The sequence below is a fragment of the Microchirus variegatus genome, assembly GCF_963457635.1.
Source record: "Microchirus variegatus genome assembly, chromosome: 21".
NCBI classification, from domain to species: Eukaryota; Metazoa; Chordata; class Actinopteri; order Pleuronectiformes; family Soleidae; genus Microchirus; species Microchirus variegatus.
Genome location: NC_139822.1, coordinates 15,923,020 through 15,934,309, shown reverse-complemented (window position 1 = coordinate 15,934,309; position 11,290 = coordinate 15,923,020). Strand labels below are relative to the sequence as shown.

The 11,290-nt window shown below is 42.9% G+C and overlaps 2 protein-coding genes across 2 annotated transcripts in view; one reads left to right on the top strand and one right to left on the bottom strand.

The window, feature by feature from the left end:
• The window catches only part of dorip1 (dopamine receptor interacting protein 1), a gene marked incomplete at its 5' end in the record, with an annotated part of 3,479 nt that extends 775 nt beyond the window's left edge, over positions 1–2,704 (top strand). The window contains 4 exons of the mRNA XM_083908052.1: positions 190–751; positions 898–987; positions 1,077–1,211; positions 1,955–2,704. Of these exons, the coding sequence (XP_083764178.1) occupies positions 190–751; positions 898–987; positions 1,077–1,211; positions 1,955–2,138 (971 nt within the window). The 3' untranslated portion in view covers positions 2,139–2,704. The remainder of the gene's footprint in view (positions 1–189; positions 752–897; positions 988–1,076; positions 1,212–1,954) is intronic.
• Positions 2,705–5,171: 2,467 nt separating this feature from the next.
• On the bottom strand, positions 5,172–11,159 carry klhl28 (kelch like family member 28). The gene is made up of 6 exons (XM_083908132.1): positions 11,042–11,159; positions 9,822–10,082; positions 9,102–9,739; positions 8,579–9,022; positions 6,611–6,819; positions 5,172–6,221 (listed from the first exon to the last, which is right to left on the bottom strand). The coding sequence occupies exons 2-6, from the start codon at positions 10,080–10,082 to the stop codon at positions 6,058–6,060; spliced, it is 1,716 nt and encodes a 571-aa protein (XP_083764258.1). The 5' UTR covers positions 11,042–11,159; the 3' UTR covers positions 5,172–6,057.
• Positions 11,160–11,290: the final 131 nt, after the last annotated feature.

Genomic DNA, 11,290 nt, shown 5'->3' with positions numbered 1-11,290 from the left:
AAAAGACCTCGGTATTTTGAATTTGAATGTATACACATATGGCACCTTTAACTTAACTAAACAGCATATTACTGCATATTACTAACAGAAGTTGTATTAATAAAATGCTGTTTGTGTAAAGCAGAGATCAGTATTTCTAGTGCTCTTTATTGCTTGTGCCTTTGTTGTAAACCCTCTTTCTCCTGTCAGGATCTGGCAAAAATGAAGATTTTCTGTGTCTCTTCAGGTCAAAGACATTGTTTGAGGAAATCCGTGCCTCGATCAACAACAATGACAAAGAGGACCGATCCTTCTGGAGGCCCGTACTCCCCTGGGGTGGCGTCTTCTCCATTAAGGCGGGACGTAAGGCCATATCGTGCACGCCGCTCTATGTCAAAATCAACCTGAAGAACACCTGCACCATCGATGGCTTCCTCATGATCCTGTACGTGATCCTGCGGGACAACCAGGGTTTTCCCAGGGAGCTGGCCGTCTTCCTGGGCAAGCACTTTGTGGAGTATTTCCTCTACCTGATGGACTCCTGTGACTACACCACCGTGAAGTTGCTGTGGATCTGGGACAGGATGTCCAAACTTCAGTACCGCTCGGAGATCCACCAGGCAGCGCTGGAGATTGACTTGTTTGGCAATGAGCACGACAACTTCACAAAGAACCTGGAGAACCTCATGTGCACCATACAGGAGAGCTTGTGCACCAACTGGAACTGTCCAGGCCGCTTCCAGGAATTCATCAAGACGACTCTCAACATCAGGTACGCTGCACACTCGAGGAAACTGAAAGCAGCTATCTCCATCTGGGTGCATTCATTCTTACATCACTCACTTACAAAGTGGGTCAAACCCTTATAATGAATGTTGTGGGGGCTGACACGGTTTCTCTTGCATGTTTTTCCTCCAGCCCCCCTCATGAACTGCCTCACAGAGACCCCATTCAGTCGGCTGTGGACAAGTTCTTCTGCCCCAAGCTCCTGCTCTGCTCCGAACTTGGGTAAAATGGAACCTGTTCATCATCCCTCGATTCCGTTCAGTGTTTTTCCACACATCCTGACCAAACTAAAACATGTCTTTTTGTAACAGGTGTGATGGTCTAAGGGAGTTTTCTCAGAGGGCTTTCTGCTACGGACCGCCACCGTTTGTCATTCTGAACATGCAGCAGTGGAAGTCAGAGGAGCTGTCCTATGTCCCTTACCACCTGGGTCTGTGCCAGCACAGGTCTGCATGCTTCTATAGGCGTGTTGTACTTTATGGCACGAACATGCATTATTATAACTTTGATGCAAGGCTGTGTTTCCAGTGTTTGACCAGGGATTTAAAAATGACAAGTTAAAAGGGATTGTTCAGGTGTTTTTGAAGTGTGGTTGTATGAGGTACTGACACATTATCAACACTGACCTTGGCTGCTGGAAGGTACAGAAGGAAAAACACATTAAGCCACTTAAAAACAGGCTTAGGTTTAAATTGTAAGGCTACGTTAGGGACCGTTCGCATGCAAAAATGTATGAATCGCATGAAACCAGGTGCTTGATGGTTGTGCTCATTAAAATCAGTTCATTAAAAAACTGAAAAACAGCTGAATGGGTTAAAATTCGACTCACAATCACCAGCTTTCAGCAGTGCTGTTAAATAATGAGGTTTTTAAACTTTTCTTTTGCTATTTTTCGTAGATTAACACACATTTTTAAAAGTTTTTAACTGATCTACAGTGCGGCATTGTTCGGTTTGATTTCTGTGTCGGACGTCGCAATCACGACTCTTCCGGTGACGATACTCTCTGACCAATCAGTGACCGGCAGACAGTAGTATCGGCTCAGCTCTCTTAGAACCTCGCCAGAGCAGATACAAAAAAACAACCACGTACCAAGTACTATCCCTAAAGGAATAGCAAAAAAGCAGAGTAAAGCTGACCCATGTTACACAAACTACAAAGTTGATACTGTGTCCTTGTTGCCTCACAGGTATTTATTAGAGGGCGCCACACTTTTCAACAAGGAGGAGCATCACTATTCCGCAGCGTTCCAGATAGACGGCTGCTGGATGCACTATGACGGATTGCGGAGCGACAATCTGATCTTGTTACACAAGCCGCCGGAGCTCCTGCTGCTCTCCTCCTTGGTCTACATCCGCGCCTCCGACAAATGAACCGCCGCCGACCTGGAGCGTGGACGGACACGCGGACTACGAGCATCTTTTCCTATGGTTTATTTTCTCGCGTATGACATCACGTTTTCCTCTCTTCGCTGTAAAAGTGCTTTGTTTCACCTGAACGCTTTCAAAAAGCTCTCCGCACAAAATGACTCTTTTATCTTTTGTGCATGCTTGGAATCCAAGAATATAATAATGGACTATAATAGTTCTGTGTTGATACTTAGCCATGACCATATTTATGAATAATGCACACAGTATACATTACCTGCCACGTAGAAGGGAATATGATTTAAGAAATTCTGATTATGATGTTAATCAATGACACTGTGAGTGTGCATTTTTCTGTTAAGAAGCCTTGTATATGAGATGACTGAATTTATACACCATCATGTTAATGATTAACTTTACACACTTATGCCCTTTACTGAGACTCAGTTGGTGCTTTTTCTATTATTCTGTATCTATTTTCATTCTGGAAACCAAGAAAAAAAAGGTTAACTCAAGATGACTGAAGTTATTAAAATGAGTAAATGTTAAGATACAGAACTTGTAAATGATCCTTTTAGTATTAACCATGAACTGGGAACTATGTATTACTAAATAAAATGATACCATTTAACTTGAAATAATTACTAGAATCACATGGTGCCTCTGTTCTGTTGAACAGAAATCCTCAATCTTAAATTTTCAGTATTCATTTCTATGCAGACTGTCTTAAAAATGCAAATTAAAAACTATTTTGGTGTACAAACGTGTGTGTGTGTGTGTGTGTGTGTGTGTATGAACATCACAATAGCCACATAAAAAGCAGACTACCTTTGAAGGCAGGCATTTATTATTATTATTATCATTATTTTTTTTTACTGGGTACAACTGCACCAAACAAACTCTTGACTAGAATGTATGTAAAATGTCGTCAAACAAAACATGGGTCAAATGTGAAAAGCTACGTTTTTTTTCCCTACATCTAAAGGTTATCTTGTACTTCCAGTATTAATCCACAGGATATAAAAAAAAAAAATCAAGATCAGCGCTTTAACTCCTCCTGACACATGGTTTGGAAAAAAAACGTAAAATAAGCAAAGTGGTCGTTTGGCTAACGTTGACATCAGTTCCAAAGGATTTCGTCTTTCACACACACACACACACACACACATTAGAGTGGCAGGCCGTTTGCAGACCCAGGTGTTAATCGTCCATCTGCTCTCCTTCAACAAGCACTTTGGTGAGAGTGGTGGCAAAAAAAAAAACATGACATTGGTTAGGCCGTACGAGAAAAACATCCTTCCTTTTGCAGATTCAACGTTTGCAGCTTTTCTTGAGTGAAGTAGTAGATAGTACACACACACACACACACACACACACACACACACACACACACACACACACACACACACACACCTCAGAAATCCCCAGCACACAATCACGCCTGCGTGATTAGCGCTGTGGTAAAGTGACTTGACGTCAACATAAACATAAAATAGTACAAATTATAAATACAAAAAAAAAAAAAAAAGTAATTCACATCTTTTTAAAATAATATTTGCAGGGACAACACATGGGGCTGCACTTCTTTTTTTTTTTTTTAAGTATTCCATTTCCGGTGGTGATGAGAAAACAATCCGCGACGAACAACAAGTCTAGATCTACAAGGCAAATGTCGTACGTTTTCATATAATGCACTAGATTTAAAGAAGTGGAAGAGCACATATCCTAACCTAGAGTTTACAAGACTTGTATGTTTTTTTTTGGCCCCCTATCTAATTTATTTGTGAGATATTTATGAAAATAAACGCTTGCCTTGCAAACACAATAAATAAATGAATACATGAACAGCATGCACAACATAATAGGGGTTTGAGCAATATGAAATGCCTTGGCTTGTACAGACAAACACATTCATCCAATCAGGAGAACAAAAGTCTTATTGCATTATCTAAATGCCATTAGCCTAAATAAAAAAAAAAACAACATATATACAAATAACAATGTGTATCAAATAGTTTGGTAAGTGCAATGCAGAGCTTGGTTAAAATGTCCGTGTGTTACGTGTGTGCACAAAGCAACTCAAACTAGACGTGAACAGGACACGCGCTACAAGCAGCCTTCCACTTGGCCTGAGTTGGCTTGCACAGCCCTTGATGCTTCATCTTCCATATTATCCACACAAGACTGTATGGAAGAACATAATGCTAATACGTCAATAACTAGGAAAGCACTCGGAGAGCGCAGACCTCCGCCAAGGCAGCTCAGTGCCTACAAAATACACCCTGCCGGCGCACCTGGGTCAGACAGCGAGAGCTGTAACCAGTGATAGCATCTACGGATCGGGCCCAAAATTTAATCACTTGTTCCTGGTCCCGTTGCGGACATTTCCTGAACATTTCATCCAAATCCGTCCATGACTTTTTCGAATTATGTTGCTAATAGACAGACAAACAAACAAACTTCGGCGAAAACAATAAGCGCTTCAATCGTGGCACGAGGGGACATGGAGTTCATGTCGCGAGCGGTTGGGGGAAAAAAAATGGTGAAAAGCCATGTTTTGGCACTTAAAATTAATCTGCAACAAACAACAAATAACTTAAAACCTGATACCTCATGGTCACATGGGGATCATGCTGGGATGGTCGGGAACAGGGCTCGTATGAAGGAAAGGAAACATGAACAGGGATATTTTTGAATAATATTATCAAAAAAAATAAACATAGTGCCTATTACTTTTTAGAATTGGGTGGATTGATGTGGTCGTTCCCTTTAGAAGGACTTCATTTTGTTGCGTGGTTAGGGGCCAGTTCTGTTTTACGTATTTAAATGCATTAAATGCAATTTAGTGAAGTAGAAACTGAACAGAGTTTGACCCAGCTGTGGGAGTCAACACAGACGGCTAAATCCTGAATACTAAATATAGCACCAGTTGGTATTGTACACAGACCAAAGGGTGAAATGAGGGCAAAGGTCAAATCCACTGATTGTGAAGCATAACCCATGACCTTAGGAGGATGCAACAAAGGTAGGAAATGTGGATTATTATTCTAATTGTTTTTTTTTACATCACTAATGTCGACTGTCTCCATCTTGAACCCTAAAAAAAAACTACTCGCTTTCGCTCACACACCAGTGATCCAATGCAGGAAAAACATTTACAGGCAATGCACTGGAGGATATATATTCATATCTTATATATTTCGTTTAGACCACTAACAAGAGAGGAGAAAAAAAAAGGCAGCCCTTTTTAAGAAAATAGAATGTTTTGTTTTGTGAAGCACTGATTTTGATGCAGAACCACACAAACATGACATGCACGTACTCCCGGAGCATACACGCAGACAAACACACACTATATAGTCGTACGAATTCACAAGCAAACAGGTTAAACTCGTGTATTTGTTCTGTGTTTTTTTCTATGCTACTCTATGGTTGTACTTCTTTTCACCTCCTCCCTAAATCGACTTTTTGCACACACACAAAAAAGCGAACTGCAGTGTTTCGATGGTGGTTGCAGCAGGGGAAACTATAAAAGCGTTAGATGGCATGAAGGAAAAAAACTAACTTCTGCTGAAATGAAATAAAAGTGACAATATTTCTCCCACAATCCTCTGGGAAATGGCTCAGAGTCCTTATTGTGGTCCAGCAGCAGTAGAGCGGTCGACTCCTTAACAGCCGTCCGACCACCTTCCTTTAGTTTTCCACACAACTTCGTAGCTCTTCATCTCTGCAGCCATGTCTGTGGTCTTCTAGCCAGCTACTCTGGCGCATTCCACCCCACCTCTGGTGATCCCACTGGTGTGCAGCGCTCCTCTGCACGTGGAGGATGGATGGGGAGGAAGAGGAGGAGGAGGAGGAGACAACAAAAAAGAAAAGTCTTTGTGTCTAAGTTCTCTTATTGGGTCCTAGCTGGCTGGGCCATGGGTCAAAGGGCAGTCAGGCCGAAATTACAACGGCAGTACAACATGCCGCTCGAGTCCAACCAGCTGTCCGAGATGGGGTCATAGCGCTGGACAGTGTTCAAGTAGGAGGACCCAGAGTGACCACCCACCACATAGAGGTAGTTGTCCACGATGGCAGAGCCCACACCTGGAAGAAAGCAATGGTACATGTATAAAAACTCATCTTAATTTGCCGATTGAACCCATTAGCTCTGCGCTAGTGAAGCAAGATGACCTCAACGGGTCAGAATGTGGAAGAAAAGACCTAGAAACACTGAATCAGACTGCTAAAAAAAAGGATATTCAGCTGTATAACAGAATAAGGCACTGGCAGTGTGTTGGTAAGTACTTCTCACTTCCACTGGGGGGTGCCGGACATTTTGTACTGCAGCGTAATGTAATATCACAATGAATTCAAATATTACCTACAGATACAAAATGCTTTTAGGTAACACTTTAGATTAGGGAACACGTATTCACCGTTAATATTTACTAATAAAGGGTTACTATGCTACTTATATGCAGACGTGAACTCACCGGTACGTGGTTCGTTCATTGGTCGACAGGCCGTCCACTGGTTCTGGTGCGGGTCGTACCTCTCGATGCTGGACAGGTGCGACACTCCGTTGTGTCCACCCACCACAAATACGAAGCCGAGCATGACCCCTACGCCGAAGTTGATCCGTTTGTCTGCCATGGGGGCTACCATTTCCCAGGCATCCTTGCTGGGGTCGTACCGCTCCACGCTGTATAGATGCAGCAGAATTAGAAATATGTACCATGTAAACATCTCCGTGAATAATCTCTTTTGGCTGCTGCCAATATAGATTAAAGAGTTAAAGACAAAGTCCTGTATGAATGAAAAAATATACACACAGTATGCAATTTCTGCTATTAATGGTCTCCCAATTAAAACAATAACAAAAGACCTATTTGATGATATTGAGAAGCAGAGTGGGATCATGGGAAATGTTTTCTTTTCATCTTGCTTTCCGTGCATTTACACTTTACAGGGAGAGTAGAAAGCACAGCAGTAAATACTTAATAATCCATTAGTGACAAATATAGACAATAAAATTAAAGTAATTATAAGCAGTGCTGAATATTTCCATCCTCACTCTGGCCCCTTAAATTATGGCAGATGTGGCTAAAGTGGATGAGATCTTTAAAAGGCAACCAATAGAAATGACATATTGTACCTTTAGTAAAGCAGCACTGACCCATTAACATTTAATTAGTTATGAAATTTAATGTTCCCAGATATTCACTACATTGCAGTCTGTTAATAGATATTTCACAGCTCTCCATTAATACTGTAATGAAGTCCTGATCACATTTCTATGAATAAGTGTAATTTGATGTACTGTGAAAAGCATATATGTCATTTGTAATCATATCCTCCAGGAGCAGATAACTTGCATCACTGCCACTTTAGTAACCGAACAGTGCGTCCTATCTCAATCTACATGTGATAACAAACAAGCACAGAGTCTATCTGGGATTGGTTTTTTTACATTGCGGTAGGACATTATACCCACAGAGGGGAATAAAAAAAGCATTGTCCCCAAAGGTTCTTCTGTCCAAACACATTCTCCTGAGGAGATTCAGGAGTCAGGGAAACGAGCAATAGAGACGCTGCTCTCTAGAGATCCAGGAGCAACAACAGAGGTCGACCTCGCAGCACGCAGTCGGGCGTTCCCTCAATGAAAACCTCACCTCAGCGTCCTGTGCACCGACTGCGCTCATTAACAGGTCCCCAACCATTTTCTCAGTAACACTTGACATCCTTCACTTGATTGCTAGTTCTATTTAATAACTAACAAGTCCCTGAGAGATAAAGTCAGGTTAGGCGGTCTGAAAGAGTTTTCAACTGGGATCAAAGACTGTCTTACAAAAAGAAAGAACAGTGTTTCTCAATCCTGGTCCTCAGGATCCCACTGCCCTGTATGTTTTAGAAGTTTCCCTGCTCCAAAACACCTGATTAAGATGAATGGAAATGGGAAGGACCAGCACTGAGAAAGACTGGCGTAGAAGAATCCCTGAACTTGACATTTACTCATGTCAGATGTCATCTGCAGATATATTAATAATAAAAAAAAGCAATGATTAGTGGCAGGTTTTGATATTATGTTTCTCCTACTATAGAGATATTTCAATCCAAGTGCTACAGTTAAAAGACAGTCTTTATAACATATACTGAAAGTTAGGCAGCATCTCAATGTATTTAGGATGAGCCATGTGTTTCAGAATCTGTTGATTTACTGGAATGCTCATGCTCAACCGCGTGGAATAAGAAGAATTTTAAAAATGGCTACCGCAAAAAACTTATAGCGGGATTGTCTGCAACAATCCAACGAACCACTTGTGACAACCAAGTTATGTAAAAGACCACCTCTGAATGCACAACATATCAAACCTCCACAGAAATACAGAACCACACTAGACACTTCATTAGATACATATAATACCTTAATATCATAATACTTGTGGTATCTGTGGTGTTACCTGTTCATGTGGGCTGGACCATAGCCTCCAATAGCATACACCATGCCATCCAGCACTGCGGTGGCAAAGCAGCTGCGGGACTTGGTCATGGGCGCCACTGGCTGCCACTCTTTCAACTTTGGGACATATTTCTCCACGGACTGAAGGTAATACTGGCCGTCGTAGCCCCCCAGGGCGTAGAGCTCTCCGGCCAGGACCACCACTCCCAGAGTGCTGCGGCACTCCGCCATGCGCTCGACCGACGACCAGGTGTTGCTTTCGGGGTCCCAGCTCTCCACTGTGCTCTCGTGTCTCCGATAACTGATGCCTTGCCTCATGTGTGTGGCAATGCCTCCCACCACGTACACCCTGTGGTTCAGCACTGCTACACCAAACTCATTGCGCGGGACAGTGAGAGGTGCAAGTCCTATCCACGAATCCGTCTGGGGGAAGTACATCTCCATGCTGCAAGAGAAAGTGGGAGATTAACGACAAAGTCTGGAAAGTCAACCTTTAGAAAGCATTATTCTGACATCATTATTACCTTTCTAATGTGGCAAACAGTCCAGCCTTGCCTCCGACTGCGAGCAGCACCTTCGGAGCACACCTGGGCCGTGCCGACAACACAGTCTGATAGGAGAGTCTGTGTTCAGGCATAAAATGATATTTGAGGGCCTCATTGAGCAGGTGCTTGCATGCGTGGTCATCTCGTATAAGGTGGTTGGCTTCATACAGCCGAGTGAGAAATTTGACGCTGAGGAGTGGAAGGCGAACACAATGCAGCAGCTGAGCCAGATGTTGCTGCCTCTCGGTTATGTCGTATTTGATCCATGATTCCAGGGCGTAAAACACAGTCTCCTCCGTGACCACTTTAAGGCAGTCGTTTGACACTATTTCATCCAACTCGGCCCTCGTCAGTTCAAAAAACTCCTCCGTCTGACAAACGTCCTCAAAGTTCTCACAGATGAACTTGGTAGCAGCCAGGCACAGATCATGACAGCCGTACGTCTCTGCAAAACGGGATATGCCGATACAGTTTCCAGCATCCAGCTGGCTCTCCAAGAAGGAGCAGCACTCCTTGAGCACTAGCTTAACCTGGAGTAAGTTGGCAGCCGGTAGCAAAGATTCCACGGTTTCCTGGGAGATGAATACAGTGCCAGTGTAGGCATACTCGACGATAGCCTGGAAGAGAAAGAGTAAACATGTCACATGAAACAAAAACCAGTTAGTGCACTAAGTTAATGTAAGCTGGCCCCAAGCATACCTGCAACGCAGTCTCATCAATGCACTGGAATTCCACCTCAGAAGTCTCCTTTTCAGACAGGTTCCCCGTGAACATAGCCTTGAAGTAAGGGCTGATGCTGGCCAGCACTACTTTGTGGGCATGGATCTTGGCATCACCCACACGCAGGACAATGTCACATAGTTCGTGATCCTGCCGCAAGAGCTGGAGGCCTTGCAGCAGCTGCTCCGAGTGAGGCCGTGTCAGACTGGCAAACATATAGGATTGGTCCTGCTGGTCCATCTGAAAGCAAGAATCCACACACGACTCGCATCACGAAGGAAATAAAAACTATATTTGACCAGGCACGGGACAATGAGACAATTTTATGATGCGATTAAAACTAAAATACTGACAGTGACAACTTAACTTGTGCATGCACTGAAAAAAACAAAGTTAGAAAAACACGATAATAGGGATACAGATTTGAAAAACAAGAATTTTTAATAAGATTTTTTTAATAATGGTGTCCAATGACTCAATATCAATGTGTACAAATATTGGTACACCTGGATAAAATGATTGTGTGGATTGTTTTCGTTTGCTCATTTAAATGAAGCAACACATCGATCCGCAATCTTTAAGAACATCTACAAACCAATTTGAACAAATCGATCAGTTTACATGATCACATATTAAATCGGCGGCTTTAAGTCGACTAATCGTGCAGGGGTCAGAGAGCATTACATTTTTTTATAACGTCAGTCCCACCTGATTACATTAAAATCAAATCTAATGTCAAGCGCCGCTGTACGTCAGTGATAAGCAGTCAAAACAACGTTCTAAATGTGTTGCCTTGCCTGTGGCCTTGATTTGATTTGTGAACGTAGAGCACGGCCATATCAAAACTCCCTAGCTACCTTAGCTTGATAACAGCAGACAGCTAGTGTCTTAAAACCCCACACCAACAGCTCGATTCCATTATATCTACATAAAACACATTCCCACGCACGTCGTATTTGCATTAATGTCAATATTTCTGTCACCGTCGCTGTGTCAACAACGTTCGACTTGGGCTAACACACGGGGTCTGAGTGTGTGTTCACTGCAGTGCAGTCAGCGCAGGTTAGCTGCTAAAAATAAACACGGTTACTGTGGCTAGCTGCATCATTACAGACAGATATACAGTAACATGGCTGACAGGGGAGAAAACGTGACTGTTAATGGACATTTCCAGCCGCGCCAGAGCAACAAGAACAAACCTGTGACCCGTAGTCCCGTCCTGCGTGCCGCTGTGACGTTAATGACCGATTTTACGGTGTCGGAGTTCAGCGGCTACAAATGGGGACTCCAAGCGGCTATCAGCAAAACAACCTACTACCAACCAGCCTAGCCTCAAAGCTACCAAAGAGCGCTGTTACCAGCGAGCTATCAGAGGAGCACACCCACTTCCGCTGCTTTTCAAAATAAGACGACATTCACCAGGATGTTCGACAAATCTAAAAAATAAA